This window comes from Halyomorpha halys, unplaced genomic scaffold (assembly GCF_000696795.3).
Source record: "Halyomorpha halys isolate HHAL.00 unplaced genomic scaffold, Hhal_1.1 Scaffold533.1, whole genome shotgun sequence".
NCBI classification, from domain to species: Eukaryota; Metazoa; Arthropoda; class Insecta; order Hemiptera; family Pentatomidae; genus Halyomorpha; species Halyomorpha halys.
The window spans coordinates 840,021-861,758 of NW_027108067.1; the positions used below are offsets into that span (position 1 = coordinate 840,021).

The following is a 21,738-nucleotide window of genomic DNA, read 5'->3' on the forward strand; positions in this document are numbered from 1 at the left end:
TATATATATATATATACAAAATACAAATTATATCTTTGCGTCCTATGGTAAGAACATAATAATCTAATTATAGAAATGCTCATAATATATTTTGTTGGGATTAGGGATACATTTGTATTGTATGAATAATTTGATTACGTAAAACAAATTTAATTAATAGTAGATAATATAAGTATGTATTATACAAATTTTGGTGGTGAACTCATTTTTTAAAAATAAATAAATCAGAATTAAATACATTGGTTACAGATAAAATACAATTCTCTCATAGTCAAAATAGGTTTTTTTTTAATAAAGTATTATTATTATAAAGAACAAAAATAAATCTGATAACGAATAAATGAAAATTTGTATATACTATCAGTCACCAATTGAAAATTTAATTTAATGAACATGGGTATTAATATTTGTTATTATATATGCACTAATTTTTATTTCCATCTCTAATAAAAAATCAGCTTTTTGATTCTTTCAATAAAATAATTATTATGGAAGCCTAACTCACTAAATATCGAGTTTGTGTTGTGAGTTACAAATTCGTTACTATATTTCAAAGATTTATAATACAATAAACCAATATTTTGATATACCTTATACGAATTTGAAGGATATTGAGGTCAAAGGTCAAAGAAGGACAAAATGACCTGCAGCTTCTAATTGGTTACCGGCATTTAGACCCAGGATGTAGTCTTCTTCAGACTAAAATAAAATTTTAAATGTTTTTTATTTTATCCCTAATGAAAAACTTAATTCTAGGTAGAAACGATAGTAACGAATAAATTGTAAACTTTTGTTCTTCTGTAGCAGCCCTGTATCTCCTTACATTTTTTTTTTTATTTGTTCTAAAACATAAAAATTAAATTAGAATTACAACAAATATTTAAACAAGTAAATATAGGTTTGAATTATTCTTTGAAATAATATTATTGATTTAGCGTTTTTAAGTTTTCTTCAAGGATACATTTTTTCATAGCTTAAGTCGACTAGGAATATTCAAAACGAGTCGGTCCGATTCCTCTACCGTCCTGACCCCGTACTCCTCGAGGTCAGAAGACGATAGGGTTCGCCGCGAAGATTCCTAAAATGGATGCCTGTGATTGCGCAAGAGGGACAGTGATTAATGCTGACTAGGGCCGCTGATGGATGTTAATTCGTTATTTGGTGGCTGTATTTGGTACTGTACCTGGAGGGATCCAGGCTATTAGGACACTGCTTAGGGGAACGGGTTGTTCGTATAATGAATGTACACTAGTACTTTCATCAATGTCCCTCGGTTTGAACTGGACATGGATACTACGGCCTAAGTATCAAATCATTTTTGTCAAAGAGCCACGTCTTGATCTTACATCTTTATGGATAATACTCATATAACGTGTAATTTCAGGTGTCATTTTTCAAAAAAACTTATCTCAAAAAAATGAAGTATCTTTCAACAAAACCAATGCAAAATCTACTGATTTAATTTTAATTTGAACTGTTTATATACACATTATAGTGGTTAGAAAGATGCAATAAAAATGAGACCATAAACAACAACAACGACAAAGACAAATTCAACTTTATATGAAATATGATGGATTGGTAGAGCCCCAGAGTTCAATTCCTTATGTCCAAATTTGTCTTATTATCATATTATATAATACTTGTTTTTATTGAATGGGAAGCTTAGAGCGTTTGTCAAGTAGGTGTTGAAGCAACCGAAATCTACGATCAGTTCCTTATTACTTCAGTCTTGGTTGGGGATTTCAAGTAAGTTTCTTGTCAAGATGGAGTTCTAAGTATCGAATATGTTCGACAGGCGTTTAGTGGTCTCAAATCTTTATATGAACTTATCTGTCCAATAGAAACGGTGAGAATACTGTACTAACCTTCGTAATCAGCAGACGTTTTTAAAGATATATTAAACTTAACACAACACTCTTAGCGAATTTTCGTTATTTCTCCTCAGTTCTCATTGAACAATTCCAATCATTAACACGTCTACCAATTCCAAACGAAGACCAACACCTTCTGAGATTTCAGTCTGATTATGGTATTAGCAAGAACGAAGGAGAAAAACAACAATAACTATAACTATAACTGAACAAAGTTTATTAATAAAAAATAATGTTATTTCAACTTTCGAAAAATGAAATTACTTAGATCTGTGACCCTGTTCAGTAGCGAATCTGTTCAACAGGCGTAAATGGAATATTTAAGAAGGATACTGTCAAATTATATTAAATTTAGGATCTTTATGCAAACAGATGTCAACAAAAGGACTATATCAATCCACAGGGATCTTAAATTACCTATTATATTTATTTTCCCACTGGCTTAAGTGAAAGAGGGAAAGTGTTGGCAAAAACCACGTATAGAACATGTTGCTTGATATGTGATGGATACCGAAAAGGGTTTGACTTTGTAAGATTTGGTATTATTGAGTGAGGACAAGGAAACTATACAACCACAGTAAGGAACTAGGTCTAAAAATAAGTAAACATAGAATAAAATACATGGTTAGCTACAGAAACGGAAGCAATTTCAGTGATATAAATATTGGAGAATATTTGAACTGTTTGAAAGCTTGAAGTATTTAGGGTCTAAGGAAACTAGAAAAAAGAATTAATGAGAAAATTATAGCGAGGTTAAAGGCGGGAAAATACTTCAACATAATTCAATTTAGAAATTTCTTAGCTCGCGCCTTCTGTCTAGAAACTTAAAAGTTGCAATTTACTAAACTATTATCTTTCCCACTGTTCTTTACGGATGCGAAACATGGCCTCTAATATTAAGGGAGGAACAGCCCCTTTGTTGTTGTTTTTTTAAATAAATAAATTAATACATAAAATATTCGGACCAAGAAAAGATTATTTAAACGGATAATTTAGAAGGCTGCGCCACGCTGAATTGGGAGAACTGTCCTGGTAAATATAATTCAGGTTATTGCATTGCAGCTTATAAGATGGGCTTGTAAGGTTATATGGCTTTGTGAAAAACGAATCCACTGTTGTACACTTACAGTTGAGTATCAATAATAAGATAGTTAACAATAGAACCCAGTTACAATTTGTCGTTAGCGTCTAGCTATCGATTATAAATGGATAACATTGCATGTGCAGGTTCTGCATAAGGCAACTGCACGTCACATGACGACTATCGGCCTCACAATGAAGGAGTTTGTATTCGGTTGTGGTTTGCATTGTCAATTAGATATTCGCTTTTGTTAGGTCTGTGTCAGCAGTTTGAGGCCTCGCTGAATGGGAATATATGTTATTAATATTAGTGATTGATGCATATTTATAATGGTGACGTGGCACATTCTTCGAGGGACAGGGGTTAGCTGGGTCTTCATAATGATCTTACAGTCAGGTTATTATCTACTTTTAATTTCTCGTGAAGGCTTAAAATTTTCAAGCATTTCAAAAACTTTCAATTGTATAAGTATCTTTGAGACTCTCTTAAACCTCAGTATAACCCTTTAATACCTATAAGGTTACACATAAGTATTTTTTAATCTCCTTTTCGCTTCCGACTATGTTGAGTCAGAAAAATATGAATTTTACATTACTTTTTTTTTATAATATTAAAAATAAAGAGTAAATTTGAGTTTATTTTAGGATTAAACATTATTGCAAATGAAGTTATCTAGAGCACTGGAGTAGCTTGAGATATTCTTTCTTTTTTTTATACTCCCTAAAAGTGATGTCACCTGGACCCTGTTTCATAATAAAGTACAAACTAATACTATTAGTTTTATATATAGGGAGATGGTCAGGGTTGCGGTCAATAGTGAAACAAAAATGGTTTACAACTATTTATTTTCCAACGTTTCGCCCCACTTTGCAGGGCTTCATCAGGGCTAAAAAGATACAAAATGAAACTATGTTAAGATAAAATGATAGAAATAAAAATAAAAAGATACAATGAAAAGACATTGTATCTTGTATCACATTGTATCTTTTTATTTTTATTTCTATCATTTTATCTTAACATAGTTTCATTTTGTATCTTTTTAGCCCTGATGAAGCCCTGCAAAGTGGGGCGAAACGTTGGAAAATAAATAGTTGTAAACTATTTTTGTTTCACTATTGACCGCAACCCTGACCATCTCCCTATATATCAATTTTTACGGTCAACTATACATACATATATACTATTAGTTTTAGTTTGGCGAATTAACTTAATACAATTACACTGACTTGTACAATAGTAACTTGTACTTTAGTACTTTTTAATAATGTAATATCACTAATAATCTTCCTTATTATGAAAAAAAATGTATTAGTGTAATTACCACGTTGTTTCTATACTTGTATTTTGAACTAATACTATTAGCTTTCATTATGAAACAGAGCCCTGAATGCGACCTCACCTCTCACTCACCCTCTTCCCCTTTACCGCCCCCCCTCTTGATCTCAGCGTATTTGTTTATTTATTGTAAGGAGAAATTAATTGGGGGTGCGGTAAGTAAAAATACACTAATAAACAAAACTTATTTATTTTTGCCGATGTTTCGAACTAAATTGACTTTTGACGAAATCTTCGCCTAAGTCACACTAATGAAGACCTGAAATTCAGGTCGAAACATCTGCACAAATACATAAGTTTTGTTTATTAGTGTATTTTTACTAACCGCACCCCCAATTATATCTTCTCCTTACAATAAATAAACAAATACGCTGAGATCAAGAGGGGGGCGGCAGAGGGGAAGAGGGTGAGTGAGTTTTGTTTATTTCTTTTTGCTGACAGCACCACCGACCATCATCTCATAATATCAATCTACGGTCAACCATTAACACATTGTTTATTATATCTTTCATTTATTCAGTATTTATGCCACCAAATTTATCAGCGTTAAATTTATCATAGATTGTCCGCTGATTTATGGCTGACGAGTCGAGTGTTTTGGATACCAATCCAATGGGTAACCAATGGGTAAACGCTTGGGATACATATAGACATTTCTGTCTAATTAGTTAGTTTTATAACTTCCTACACATGAGTTTTTTTCTCTCCATGTTATAATTAATTAATGAATTTCTCCAATCTTCGAAATCTATAATAAGTTCTAGTTTAAGATTATTTTTTTAAACCCAGTAATAGCGTACCGGACCACCTGAGGACCTATTGTACGCTGTCCTTTCCTCTGTAGCAGGCCAGATGTCTTCACGAATCTGGATATGGTGTACGGATCCACCGTCTTGCAATGTTTAAGGTCTGAAATAGAATCTTTGCAAAATGTGAGGAATCGTATCCTGGCCAGTACATTTGAACATCCTTTCTCTCATTTTATTGAGATGCCTGTTCAGCTGACAGCGTATTAATAGTCCTGTCACCCATCTTAAAGTACTCTTGTCCATATTGAGAACTGGGTTACTTCTTTTTGTGCAGGAGCCTTTTAGGGACATCTTTGACTGTTCTAGTTTTCTGATGTTCCGCCAAAATAACCCAGCCTTGTCCTCCTCGATCGCTTAGATGTGTTTCATCGCATGGATAGGACTTGCACAATCTTCGAAATCAGTAATAAGTTCTAGTTTAAGATTGCATATTTTGAAATTTTATTTTGTATTGTTTCAAATAATTTTTTTTTTAATTATATTATAAAATACATTATATGTTAATTAACTTAACATGTATCCGATGAAAATTCCAGAATGTAAGTTCAGTGTATAGGGTATCATGTTCTATTTTCACGAATTGTCCGATATTTACTTTTTCTTTCATTTTGTTTCTTTTATAATAAAAATAATGGTCTACTCAAGTCTGACGTCGACCCAGTCTGTTGGTCTCGCACGAGGAAAACCGTAATTATTTAGAATTTGTAATTTTTTTTGTTTTCCAAGTATTTTTAGGTATTTTTGTTTTGTGGCTGGTGGTAAACGTTGTTTTCAAGTCAGTTTGAAGGAACTATAATGATCATCTCTTTCAGTAATAGTTGATGGTCGAATTTTGGCGCCATTGCAGTTGAACCTACTTGGCTAAGAGTGGATTTGGAACAAAGCCAGATTAAACTAACCACTTAGAATAAGAATACCAGGCTCTAGTCAGCAATAGATCTGCATCCCAACTTGTTGAACTATTTATCGCTCTCAGTTTGTTTTGTCTCTCTCTCTCTCTCTCTCTCTTCTACTCAGCGGAGTTTACTTATTAATTAACATAACGCACTTGGTTTCTATTGTTTACTAATTAACAAGGGTTTGTTATAACTACTTTAGTTGTTTTTTAATTTTAGTTAATTTGATTTAGTTTACTTTGTATGTTTTCTACCTTAATTGACTATGTCCTTGGAAAAGAAGTGGTCTCACAATTATATAATAACTAAAAGAGTAAACAAATGATAAGAATTTTTTCTTCTGTAAATTTTAGATGTAGGTAAGTTTACACTACAACACAGCAGCTTCTGTAATTTACAAAATTTTACAATTTACTGATTACTTATCATTACTATTATATCTATGTAATATATCTATAATATTATTATTACTTCATTGTATTTTAAAATATATTATGTTTTATTTATTTAAATTTATTAATTTTGTGATTTCTCAAATATATAAACCTATACTGATACAATATCTATTTTTTAGCGGCCTACTTAAAAGGTAAGATGTAGTTTGGGCCCTGAAGTAGTAAATTAGGATTGTAGCATACAATAGCTGAGCATCCATCACCCAATAATCATAGAGTTAACTCCTAGCGTTTATTATCTAACCCACTGAATTATTTTGAACTCTTGCTCCTCAATCTTTGAATTTATCTTTTAATTATAGATAGCTTTGGAATTTGGCATGAACAGTAGACCCTGTAGACTAGAGCTTAAGGAATCACGGAAGATTACTTAGTGATGATATGTTTCCATATATCTACGAACAAGAAATAGTTTACATACCGCTATGCTTTGAACTAGCAGAACCTTTTTTTTTTATTTTATTTTATTTTATATGGATAAGTATAATAATTTATTGAAAATATTTATTAACCATAGCTGACCCACCAAAGTTTCACTATTGTTAGAGTATGTACTGTACATAGAAGAGCACAATTGAAATGATTTAATTAAAATAAAAAAGTTACATACACATTATTATTATGTCGAAAATTCGCTATATCTTTGCTAATTCATTACTAATATATACTATATGAAAAAATGAATAAATTTTCAGTTATACACCAATAGCGTTTAATTTTAGTCAGAATTTTTTCTCAACTGGATAAATCAAGGATTTCAATACCTAAAAATCTTTCCGGGAAAACACGGAACATTTTGAAAAAACAGTGTGTTTTGGTAAAGAACTTTCGGAGATTCTCGACTACAAACGAACCCTACATTTTTATGGACATGCGTGTAGATGCTTTTATATAAAACTGATTCAAGCATTTTTTAAGATCAAAATACATCTCAGTTTAAAATATATATATATGACATAATAGATTTTAAAAAAAGTTTCACTACAGCCTATTAAAGTCTTGGGTTCAGGAATCGTAAGAAAGTTCCAGAACATCGGTTCTGCAAAGAGGTTATTTCTCCAATAGCACGCTCAACCGCCAGATGTTTCTTCCACTTATGGAAACTCACTATCTAGAAACTCTGGACGATGTTTCATTTACGATTGAGTTTATAGAATAAATAATTTTTTGCCACACCGGACTCGAATCTGGTTACAAGATATAGGATCGTCTTAGTCACTGAGCTACACCACTCCTTTTAATCACAGATAAAATAATATTAATTTTCAGTAATATTGGTAAGATAATATTTTATAATCAGGACAAATCCCTTAAAATTTGGAGGACATAAGATGTAAAATAATTAAGGTTAAAAAAAAAAATGTTACAAGTAATTGGATTTTTTTTTCAATTTATATAATGATTATTATCAATATACAGTATGTTAATAAAATTATTAATATATTTTATCTAACAGTACATCTAAATGATAAACACAAATAAGTTTGATTAACTTATTTTTAATGTGCCAACGTTTCGGCTAGAGTTTCTAGCCTTCTTCAGAGCTAAAAACAGAACAAGATAACAACCACAGTAAGTATAGAAAAATAAAAAAGAAAGTATAAACAGAATAATTTTACAAAATAGAATTAATAAAATGAAGTGATGAGAGAAGCGGGAAATAAAATATATATATAGGTAATTGAAAAAGTGGGTAAAATAACATAATTAAGAAAATGAAAAAAAAAAATGAAGTTATATAATGCAAAGAAGTATGAAGATATTAGTTATTATTAATTTAAAAATTGAAATATGAAAAGAAAATGAAAATAGAGAGGAAGAAAATATATGTAACCATAAGTTAGTAAGATTAATTTAGATTAACTACTTCAAATATAATAATTTATAGATGTAGTAGATAGTAAACAGTTGGTCCGAAACTTCATCTAAATTTTTTCCATAGAAATTAGTAAATAATAAAAGTGTATATAATCCTTGTATATAAAATAAACTAACCCTTAGCGGATCGTTAAATAATGAAAAACAATTTATTATCCATATTCAATTCTAACATTAAACATTTATAAAATGAACGAAAATAAAACATTACTTAAAATATTTGGAACCGAAAAACGCTGAGTTAACAGGATAATTTAGAAGGCTACACAATGCTGAATTGTAGGAACTGAACTAGGTATATACATATAAATTCAGGATATATCTTTGTGGCAAATATGGGCTTGTTAGGTTTTAGGGCTTAGTAACGAATGGATCCATGTTAATAATAATAAGAAATGTTAATAAACACTAAACCGAATGAAAGTCTGAGGAGTGAACCGAAACGTAAGTGGGAAGATTGCATTAAGACCGATCTAGTAGATTTGGTTTGGATTTTCGTTACTAGAAGGGAGTTTGTAGGGCGGCGATTGGTGGTATCGGCATCAAATTTTGGATTCGGTAAGCTATCATTATTACTAATAATAACAAACATTTGTATTTTTTTTGTTCTGTCAAAACATCCATTTTTTATAATAAATACACAAATTTACAATTAGAAAACAATTACATGAATGATTCCAAATGACCCATTCTTCTTATCAAATTTGTTTTTTCAATACATAAGATTAGTTGTAACGTATTATATGTGTGTTACTTCCTCTGTTCATGTGTATATACTTCCCGAAGAATTACTCAGTTACAAAATTTGTTAGCGCATTTTTCCTTTTAGAGAAAAAAATAAAATCAATACTTCTGTTGTGTTTTTGGAGGTTTGATAAAATCCCTAAGGTCGATGATCATTTCACGTTATTAAAATAATGACTCTATGGGGGTGATTTTTCTAAAGCAAATATGTGATTTGATTAAGTTTTAATTTGTTAAAATGAATGTAAATATTAATGAAATGATGCAATGATATTGTTTAGATATTAAAAGTATTTATTTAGTAAATCATGGAATATTAAATTCAAATACAATAGGCATTTAAACGCAATTTATTTATTCAAAACTAGTTAACAAAAGAAATAGATACTTTAGCTGATATTTTTAAAAAGAAATGAACATTTTTAGTGATATTTTAAACATTTATAGTAAGTGTAAATAATAAATAATAATGTTCATTCATTATTATTAAAATAAGTTGTTGATTTGTAGCACCTCCAGTTACGAAGTACGTTACTTTTTTTTTTAAATCTCTTTTTTAATTTATCACTAAAACAGTTAAAGAATTTGATCAAATTATTTACTTTCTTCAGGGAATACCACCTCACAGAGTTCTTATTGTATTTTAACGTCTACGAATTCATCATCAACCTTAGGGATTTGGTCAAACCCTCATTTTCATTGGTCAGGTGTAATAATTCAAACTTAAGCATTTCCCAAAAAAAAAAAAAAAAAAAAAAAAAAAAAAAAAAAAAAAAAAAAAAAAAAAACAGAATTTTTAACGTTACTTTTAAACTTTTTGTATTATTTAAAAATAAAACAGCTTGCTGGAGAAGAATTCTATCCAAACCTCAAGCGCTTAAACTAACTCGGTCATCGTGGAACAAAAGGTGCTCAGAAGTCACTCCATAAATATTCAACAGCCGGTACAGTTCAAATGCTCACAACTTTTGATATATATCACTTTATTACATTGCATAGCAATAAATATATTTATTGCTGATATTAATTGATTAGATCATATAATTCAGATGAATATTGTCCCGAGTGTAACATATTTAGTGTTAGTTTACTGTTTCATGTAAGAGACACATGTGTGGTTTTGACTTGTTTACTTAAAAGAGGGCAATGAACTCAGCGTTGTGAAACATTGTTCACTTCGCCTAAGGATAATATCTAAATTTTATTTAATTAAATTTAATCATATTTTCAATTGTAAAAATGTAGGAAGGGTTCGTTTTTCTATCTATAATCAGTGATAATTAATACAAAATACAAATAATTTGTTTTATTAGTAAAAACCAGAGAATAACAAATAAAAAACAGTAGTGAAACAAATAAAAAACAGTAGTGAGTAAACAGTAAAATAATACTAATAAATAAATTAATAATAATAATACAATTAAATAAATTAAATAAAATACAATTAAAATAAAATAAATTAGTGAATAATAAATTTAATTGGTTGAGCAAAAGAATTACAAAACCGGCAAATCTATTTTCATGTTTTTAAGTTTGTAATTTTAAAACTTGAAAATAAGTGAATTTCCAAATCCGGGTCCAGCAATTTCAGATCATAACTGTTTATTTTTATTAGTAGTACTGGAACTGGAATATCTTCAGATAAAAACTTTTCTTCTTTTAATCGAAAACATTTATGAAGGGATTGTTTTAATACCTACAATCAGTGATAATTAATTTAAAATACAATTAAATAAATTAGTGAATAATAAATTTAATTGGTTGAGCCAAAGAATTACAAAACTGGCAAATCTGTTTTCAAGTTTTAAATTATTTTTTTTTGTACTAGTTTATCACGAGATCACGAGATAAAAGCATTACTTCTTTCTAATATAAAAATGTATGAAGGGATTGTTTTACTTTCTGTACTCAGTGATAATGAATTTTAAAATACAAATAAAAAAAAAAAAAAAAACTAGTGAATAATATATTAAAATGGTTAAGCCAAAAAATTTCAAAACTGGCAACTAAAATTTCAAATTTGTTTTTACTATTAGTTTTGGAAATAGTTTATCTCCAGATAAAACTATTTCTTCTTTTAAACGTAAATAATGATAAAGGTATTGCTTTCATATTTGTAATCAGTGATAACTAGTTACAAATTCAAATAAAAACTACTGACTAAAAAATTTAAATGGTTGAGACCAAGAATTACAAAACCATGCAATTCAATTTTCATTTGGAAGTAGTTCTTTAGTTCTTTTGAAAATCTAAAACATAATTGTGATTTAAGGGCTAAAAAATTTTTTTTGGAAGGATTCACTTATTGCTGTATATTTTTAAATTAATATTATATGTATATTTAAAAGAGTATTTTAATATTATGTGTAAATACAAAACAACAACGGTACTGCCACACGGAGTTGAAAAATAATTCTTTGGAAGATAATATATGATAAGGTTGATATGTTGCTAAGGAATTGAACAAATATGTCTTATCAAGGTTGTGAAATATGTTATTATGAAATGGACATTCAAATGGAAATATGATATTTGAATTTTAAAAAAATATTACCTTAAGTGTAAATTGTATGAATAGTTAATTAACTGATTATTCTGAAGGTCTGCAATCTCATCTAATTGTGGAATTTTAATTTTTTTACTGCGGTCGTAAAAACCAATAATATAAACAGAAAAATGTAACTAAAGTAAATTATTAATTAAAACTAATTAATAAATGAAATTATTCATTTGAAACAAACTTAAAATTTCCTAACAATATTTTTTTTAAGTCCTGCGAGACAGTTGAGAAATATTTTATCAAAAATCATATTTACGTCTTAAAAGTAAAGTTTTTTTTTTAATTTAACTTAAACAAATTTAAATTCTACTTTTAAAGATTGTATACTGTTGTTTTTACTTTTGTAGTTGAAAACCCAACGTTCTGAGATGTTTGCGTCCAAAATTAGAAAATTTAGGAAAAGGGTTTTTCTACTTTTTTATTTTAAATTACTATCCCTAGTTTTTCATTTTATTTATTTACAAATAAGGAGTTTTCTATCAAAAGTCAATTTATCCAATTCTCAAAATTAAAGGTATTTTTGTCAATTTAAAATTCTATCTCTAAAACTGATGGAGTTTATTTCAAATTTTAAATCCATATCGTTAATTAGGTGTTGCTAATCAACCTTATCATTACATACTTAAGGAGCCCTTTCTAACCCTTTATAAGGAATAAAAAAAATAGGTAATATCTTAGGTTTTTCTAGAATAAAATAAACTTCAGGAGGTGTGCATCTTAAATACTTCAATATTTACTTTTGAATGGCATTTACTGTAACCCTTGTGTAGTCAAAGTGAAAACTGAACAATTTTCTGACAGTAAATGTTTATTGTTTAATAAAACGCTTATTCAAGAAACTTTTGACATTTTTTAGTCGACTCTTACCGGACCTTGTAGACTGGGTCCCAAAAGATTTCGTATCTCCCTTCACTGAATGTTCTTCTCAGATGGCGAGCCTGATAATCGGGTGTTAATGATGTAATGTTAAATGTTATAAATACAGGATTGTGAGCAGCCCTATTAAAAGTCATGTTAAATGCATAAGAGCTCCTAGCGGATTTCTGAGAAACTTGTTTTATAACCTTTCCTTTTAAAACTGCATGTTATTGTTTACTTTTTTGATTAAAGTAATTTATTATAACATAGCTAAATTCATTGAAAAGTGAATGTTTGGCTACCGAGTGTCTTGTTGATCTAAGAGAACCAAGATGAGCTAATTGACAACAACACACTACTATTATTGTCATCCATTGCTTTATTAGTTATAAAACATCCAAAACAATACTAATACTATAAAAACAAGAAACTACGAGCAAATAACCTAATACAACAAACAAAATGGTGACGAGCTCAGCTGGTCTGTTGCGTGACGTCATTCTCCACATAGCAGACCTAGTTACTGACTCTCAACCATGTTTTATGCTAAATCGTTTTAACATGGTAAAAGAAGAAAATATTTCTTCATTTAACATGTTAAACTAAAGATCATGAATACCACTGTTAGCTTTTTATAATTCCACCCCTTTTGTTCCCGAATGTGAAATAATCATTTTGACAATTACGTTACTTGTTTTAAAAGTGGCCATATATAGTTTTGGAATAGTTTGTACAACGTTTATTTGACCTTTAAGTAACAGGAATTGTGTACGTAATTAAGAGCCTTTAAATATTAAAGAGCGCGTTGAAAGGGATCCTAACAAAAGGCTTGCTGTTTGTACATTACTACTAATGGGCCATAGTAATGCAAATGTTTGTGCTGGCCCAGATTTGAACCTGTTACAGGTAAATATAGAATATGTCCCCTCCATTATACCTTCATCTTCGACCATTGTACACTGTCCTCTCCTAGCTGGACCAATTCTAATCCTCCGCAAGGTTACTCTTTCTTCCACACACTCAAGGCCGCCTCGCCTCCCAAGGTCCCCTGTCCAGCGCGGTTATGGACTTCAGTGCTATTTTTAGTTCAACCTCTTCGATTGTTAAGCTTTATCACATTCCATATGTTCTAAAAGCTGGACTCATGAAAGTCGATGTTGATCTTAGTACCTCTTGTTGTAAATAATTGCATTTTAAATACTTCTTAACGTTTAGATGAAACATTTCTACTGAAGTCCTAAATCCATTCCTATCAATTGGATATTCTTTGAGAAATACTTAATGGTCCTGAGCATATCATATTTTTTTTTTTAATTTATTTATTGATAAGTACTACAATTTGCCACAACATTGGGCAATAAATGCTAGTGATAAATAATAAATAATGTGTTGTATAAAAAAAAATGAGCATCTTATCAAATTCAAGATTTTAAAGGACTGTAAATATTTTAATCCTATTTAATACTTAATAGTCCCTTTAGAGCATTCTCTAAGCTTGTTTAATCCCATTCAACTTTTTAAAAAAAACCTGAGTTTAGTTATTTGTTTCAAAAAAGAAAGATGACTGTGTCCAATGTAAATCTCGTAATTTTAAGGCTTTACAGGAAAAAATATTTGACTGCCGTTGAAGCGACTAGTAAAATTATTAAATATGAAGGGGAAAGTGTCCTTGACCAGCGCACTGCGCGGCCTTGGTTTGAAAAATTTAGCAGTGGAGATACGACGTTGGAAAGGAAGAACGGCTCCGGGCGGCCATTAATGGATATTGATAAGGTTCTACTGGAAGCTGTTGAGTCAAATCCGTCCACAAGCACTCGCGAACTTGCCAGGGAGTGTGGTGTGTCCAAAGATACTGTTAGTCACCATCTATTCTCCATGGGGAAGGTTAAAAAGTGCAGTAGACTGGTCCCTCACGAACTTATACTCGGCAATCAGCTAAGAGGTTAGAAATTTGTGAAAAAGGTTTAAACACCTTCATGGGTTCGAACTCCTGCCTCATCTACCACCATCAGATTACTACTTGTTTCGATCCATGGCCCATTTCCTTCAAGGGAAAATTTTTTATAATTTTGCGGAACTTGAAATTGCGGTCCAAGAGTTTCTCTGACAGCCATCCCAAAGAATGGTATCAGCGTGGGATCGAGTAATTGGCCAACAGATGACTAATGACAGTAGATAACAATGGACTATACTTCGAGTATTAATTGTATTTTATATCTAAAAAATAATAATACAAATATTTGGTTGAAAAACGGTCATTTTTAAATCCCATTAAATAATAATGATAAAAACATTCATACCAATATGAAAATAAAAATTATAATTATAAGAATAAAATTATATGTAAAAAAATGAAAATAATAAAATATCAATATGTGTATAAACAGAAAGATAAGTAAAATGAACATAATTAAACTATGTTCTTGAAGAAATGGATAAAATTAAATAAGTAAAATTTTGAACGATTGTAACAATAAAATAAAAGCACTAATCACATTTACCCTATTATGTTCAATATTCTGACTCTCGACCTGATAACCGAGCCCACTCTGAGGGGTAGGGTAAGGCTCTTCGTGATCCCAGCGCAGCCCCTCTTCGCGTCTCGAGTAATTGTGCTAAACCCGCAAACATTCTAAATGACCAGATATTGCTAGAACTCCAATTATCGATTTTATTTTACAGTAGGTCTTCGATTCAACCTTCGATCTAGATTGTTGTGACGGACAACGGATGGAACTGGATAAGGATTGAACCAAAGGATTAGGAAGGATTTGAAAGGTTTACGTGGAATATTTTAGAATTTGATTTATATTTGGTCAAGGACAAAGGGGATATGAAGGTCACGGTGTAGTGTTCTGTTGGAGATTTTTTATTTTACATCCAATTTTTTTTCAATTTTTCTATCTTTAGTGTGTTCAAGACACGATTTTCGATAGTTTTATGAATTTTGAAATTAAATTTGTTTGGTCTTAATTATAACTGAAGTTAAAAACACTATTTACAAATTGTTTATAGAATCATTATGTTAAAATTATCTACGTATTTCATTTCATAAAATTTTAATGAGTAAAAGCCACATATGGTTGCAGCTTTATTGTTTGTTTGTTTTAGTTTAATGGCGTAAAGCATCGCTGGTCATCGACGCCATTTTTTCTTATTTATTTTGCATATTTGGCTTATTTTTTTATTTTTGGTTTGTTCGATATTATATTTGTGACATTAAATTTTGTTATTTTAAAAAGTGAAATCTTAATGTTACGGTTTTATAATATTTGAGTTTTATTCTTAAAATATTTAGGCGTAACGTGAAATATGGGAATTTCTGGAAGACATGCCATATTGTCAGATTGTTATTAAATACTGACATTTGACTTAGCCGTTTTAGTTTCGCCGTTGGTGGATTTTTTTTTCTTCAAAATTAAACTTTTTTTTAGTTTAATAATTTTTTTTTTAAACTGATAATTGGAAGATTAGATAAAAAAGTATAACACATTTATATGAAGTAAAAATGGATTTCGGAGTCCTCTATATTATAATAGCTTTATCACCGGAAAAAATCAGTCTAACAATGGCAGATAGATGTGTCTGTTGCATGGCGAATGCAATCAGTTCAGTCATCAATCACCCACTTCGTGATTGAAGGATGCTTGAGTCAGCGTCTTTTATTTTCAAAGAACAAGTATAAATCAATTTTTCCATCCAAGAAAGTTATGACTTCAGGCCTACATGACCTTGTTTTAGATTATAATAAACAATGGTTTAAATCATTGCCCTATAGTTTATCATTTTTGAGTCATTATTTATCCAAAGAAATTGTTTTTTTTTTTTTTTGGAATAAATGGGTTTATTTATTTTTATTCTTTTTTTTTTTTGGATTTGATATAATAATGGCTTTAGGAACACGAGGGTCGCTCGATGCCGATACAGTGAACTATGACAGCTAAAAATACGCATTTAACCCGTGTTAGAGTATTTCAATGAGAATAAGACCTATCTGACATTAAAGACCATCGAATTTTACGTTGGAATACCAAGTTTAATCATTCAAATCTTTATTGTCGTTTTCGATCAAATCGAACATTCGAAAATAAACAAAAAATAGTTAACTATTTATTTGCTGACGTTTCGCTCCACTCTGTAGAGCATCATCAGCGTTAAAAAAATTACAAAAACAACTAAAATTATTTTGACGTAGTAGGTAAATACAAAAAGGTAGGGTTAAAATTATGTAAATATAAGTGAAAAGAAAATTGCTAAATTAGATAATTCTTAGTTATTATTATTATCATATCTTTATATCTACTTGTATTTCGCATATTAGAATAAAACCGTTTAACGGTGGCCTCCCCTCCACTCTGTATACTTCCGATTTTTTGTCACTGTTTCGCAATTTCTCAACTGGAACAGGTAGTCATAATTTGTTCTTAACTTATTTATTACTTTTACTATTTTTTCTCGAACTTTATTTAATTTCAATTTAGTTCTTTATTTTCTGTCTTTTAGTGTATTAAATTTTGTTTTCTCATGTCTGCTTTCCTATTTTTATGTTTTATTTTGCCTCCTGTTCATTTTTAACCTAATAGCTCTTTGTTCATTTATATATAATTTTCTTTTCTCTTATATTTATATAATTCTTACTTTTTGTTTTCTCTTGACTGCACCCCTGACCATGTTCTGCATAATCAGTGTATTTTTTATTTTAACTCCATTGTTCCGACTTCTTAACAAAAATTATTTTTACGTTCAAATATTCAAAATATTTAAATTTACAAACCAAAAACTGAAAACACTTGTTTACTTATAAATGGTCAAATAAATTTTGTTTATCCACAAAATGCATTATTAAGTCAATAAAAACATCTAATAGTCCTCTATTTAAAAAGAATTATTTTCTAAATAGTAAATGATCCATATTTTAGATTTATCAAATCAATTATTACTTGTTAGGTACAAAATTTATATATTTTAGTTTTAATTGTTAAATATGAATATATATTATCGCAGGTTGAAGATGAGCTATACTTTAAAACTTCAGTTATAATAAAGATTTTAAGAAATGAAAAAAGTTTGATTTTTATCCTTAAAATAATATGATTGATTAATACAAAAATTAATAAAGTAATTTATTTGCTTTTAAATAAATAAAATATTCCTACTATAATTTCTACTTTTCTTTTTTTTTTTTCAACTTGCCTAAATTTCTTTAAAAATGTTATAAATGTTATAACATACTATATATCTCAACTTATTATTTTATTATTAACTAATTGTTAGTTCTATGAATTGTTATGAAGAGTCCGGTGACGAGATGGATTATTTATCTCGCTGATATTGTATAAAACAAATAAAATAGTCTAACCTGATTATATATCAATATTTGCTAATACTTAACCTAGTGTCATTATTAGTATTAAGTGACAGTAGCTTTGATAGGAGAATGATGATGAAATATTTATCACTTGTTTATTTTTTTTTTTTCAATTATTGCAAATATCTTAAGGATATGTCAGTTTACGATCATTCTCAGTCAATGTTTATTATGGTGGAAGTATCTAAAGCATTTTCTTTATAGTAATACTTGCATGAATTCTGAACTAAAATTAAATTTTCTGTTTCTATTTTTCCATCTTTAGTTATACTGCTGTATACAGGTAGTTCCATGAATGAGTTGTCATATTTTGAGATCAGTTACCGTAGAAGGGACAAAAAGTACATATAACCCCATAGCAGGGTTCTCAATGGCATTGCATAAAAATCAAATTTTGTGTTTTTGCTGTTACTCTTGTTTTGATCTCAGAAAAGCTCAAATAAGTCTATTTTAAAGCTCACATTGATGATGAGAAAATTTCCTACAAATGCAATGGGTTGAATCTGCCAAAAAAAGAAAATAAGTGTTAATTATATTATGTTTAATATTTAATTTTTGCTTCTTCAGATCCTTAATAAGCCAATGAAGGTAGGCTAGTTTTGCACCATATTAAAGCTTAATAAATGAAGTTTTTAAGGATATTTACAGTCTAGCCAATGAAGAGTAATAGCCACTTCAAATGTCTAAATATTTCTATAAATATGATACGTTAGCATGACATCATGGAACGCTTATTTTCTTTTTTGGCAGATCCAACCCTTTACCTTTTAGTAAATTTTCTCATCTTTAAGTTGATACCCCTTACATTTTTCAAAGGAAGTTTTAACATAGATTACTTGATTTTTTCTGAGAAAAACCACGGATAATGCTAAAAACACAAAATTGGATTTTTAACCTATATTGTTAAGAATTAGACTATGGGTCACAAGGACTTTTTTATTTCTCTTAAGATATAGTATCTGTACCCACAATATGACCACTCATTTATGGGACACACTGTATGTTCTGGTCATTTTTTTATCTTGTATTTTAAATAAACTTAATTTTCAAAACAAGCTTATTTGTTTTTATCTAACATAAAGCTCTGTATATCAAGCCTATTCTGTTATATGCAGCTTCATCAATAATCATTCTCAGGTATTTGCAGAAGACATGTTGCGTATGAAAGTATCAGAGACTTAATTTGCTCTGAACAGACTAGTCGAGTGGTCAGACATAGGTCCAAGCAGACAAAGTAACATAAATTTAAATATCAGAGCTCCCTTTTAAAGATTGGAGTCCTGTCATCTCTTGTCTTAAAAACACACCAGTGTTTGATACCCTTTAACCTTAAAGCCTAAAAATTAGTATCAATAGATATTAATGCATCAGACTTCATGCATTAATAAATGCATTCATCAAGATTCATTTCAAAATTTACTTCAAATAAAAAATGTAGTTTGCGGTTTTGGGAATGAGGTTGTAATGTATATGTATTTAATTTTGCTGATATTTAATTTTCAATTGATTTGAAAATAATAAAAATATATATATATTCCAACATCATGAATAATATATATCGAAACATATTAAGCTATTGTTTTATAATTTTATTTGATCCTCTGTTTTCATGTTGTCTTCTTTCTTTACTTGTTTCTGTTTGAGAATAACTGTGGTTCAGAAATTATATAGGCTATATATTTTTTTATGTTTTATTAAATTCTATTTGTCTGTATTATCTTCTTCATTTTATTGGTTTAAATGTCTGCAAAATGATTAAATTATTCTTTAGATAAGTTACTATTGTTAAAAGTTTTTATTTTTTAGTAATTTTTTGTATGTTTTTCACATAATTTTGATTTTCCAACCATCTATTTAATTTTTGATTTATGAAAATTTTAATATATATATATATATATCATTGAATATTGTTTCTGTTTTTTAATTATAAATTAACTAGAGCACACTATTAATAGAAAACTCTCATGGTTGTTTATTGACATTGTCTCCAAGGTTTTTTTAGGCTCAGGTTACTTCTAGAATTCTTAATTTTTATTTTCTATCATAATAGGTATTGAATAAAAGTTGAAGCATTTAGTTGATATTGCTGTCACAGTTCATCAGTGTAACATCTCAAAACATTTTGAGACATGCATGTAGTCTTCGCAATAAAGGTTAGATCTGATCAGTTCGAAACTGTAAAAAATGTTTACATGGATTTTATAACTTATATTTTACTATAATTCTGAGTTTTACTGAATAGATCTTACTAATATTGCTGAGATTACATGCATATATCAAAATAATTTTTTGAGATGTTACGCTGTTTAATGCTGGGACAGCGATAAGTTGTTGGAAACAAAAGTTTACAAACACTTTTCCTAACCAAATTATTTTATTTTGAGATGGTTTAAGAGTTGAGAGAATATTACTTAAAAAAATAATGTCGAAATTTCTTCTATAGGTTGGTAACAAATTAACCTAACACACCCTGGGATAAAAGTCAACATACACTTGTAAATATAAAATTTAAGAAGTAACGTTAAAATGAGTTAACTTGATTCATATTGATTATTAGAATGAAATTTAAAATTTTCATACAAAAATTACCAATAAAGTTGATACAGTGGTTTTTTAATTTAAAGTATTTTTTTAATAAAATAAATGCCTGGTGTTAATTATATTTCATCAGTAAATTCTTAAATTAATAGGATATAAAATAAATCCTTAATAAATGATAATTGTTTTATAAAATAAATCTTTTAATCTACACTTTTTTATATTGGACCATCCATTCTAATTATCTAATAAATAAACAGATTTGCAAATATATCTTCATTAGTTTACTGATTACATAAATAAGTTTTAAATTAGAAGCAATTTGAAAGTCGTGTCGTGACATCTAGCGGACAAGTTGGGAGTTAGCTTAGTACCAGAGTTCAGCGATAGATGACGCAGCAGTGAACATCTTTAGTTCTTATTAGATATTTTGTGCCTACAATTCTGTAATAATTTTGAACACATCAATTTTTCAAATTCTTGTGGAAAGTAAAAGATTATTGAAATTAAACAAATATACCAGGTATGATTCATGTACTTATTACTCTAGTATAATTTAATATATAAAGTATTAAAAATTATAGAAGCTACATAAATTCTTAAATTTATTTATCTTAATTATATCAAATGCATTAAGATTTTCACAAAATCCTATGTAGTCAACTTAAATTTATATCTTTATCTTTATATCTTTCTCACTAATAAATAATAATATTTAGTAATTATTATAATTATTAGTATGGTTGATTGTATGGTTCTTATGGTTTGGATACTACAGATGGGCATGGATTAGTGTGCTCCCAACAAAATTATTTATTAAAATTTGTATTACATATTTTTGTTCTTGTCATTATTAATTAATCGTTAAAAATATATTTTTTATTTTATTTAAGATACTGATTTGTCCTTGACTATTTATCATTTTGAGACAATGATCAATATTTGTTATACATGTATGTAATTAGCAATATATCTAGTCTAAAAAGAATGAAGTTCTGTTGTTAGTAAAAAATATTCACATTTATTTGTAAATGAATATTATTAAGTTTGGGTAATTTGATATTGAACAAACTAACTTTATAATTAGATTTTATAAAAGTATTTCCACCTGCCTTGCAATCCCTGTTCAATTTTTTTCTTCTACAAAGTAAGCAATTGTTTTGATTAAATAATTTGCTTAACATAACATATCTTAATACTACTGTTGTGCATTACTAACTATGCCCTTTTGATGTTATTAGAACAGATTACTCTAAAAAATGGATCTCCTATGCTTTTATTTGAAACATATTCAATGAGTCTTATTATTATTTCTTTTTATGCAGTCATCGAATAAATAAAA

General features: G+C 28.8%; 1 protein-coding gene across 8 annotated transcripts in view; it reads left to right on the forward strand.

The window, feature by feature from the left end:
• The window catches only part of SNF4Agamma (SNF4/AMP-activated protein kinase gamma subunit), a 503,643-nt gene that overhangs the window by 282,457 nt on the left and 199,448 nt on the right, over window positions 1-21,738 (forward strand). For 7 of the 8 annotated variants that reach the window (XM_067046460.1, XM_067046458.1, XM_067046457.1 and 4 more), the window contains one exon: window positions 6,570-6,584. The exons of the other annotated variant lie outside the window; for it this stretch is intronic. In XM_067046460.1, coding sequence (XP_066902561.1) covers window positions 6,570-6,584 — 15 coding nt within the window. The remainder of the gene's footprint in view (window positions 1-6,569; window positions 6,585-21,738) is intronic. 8 annotated transcript variants of the gene reach the window in all.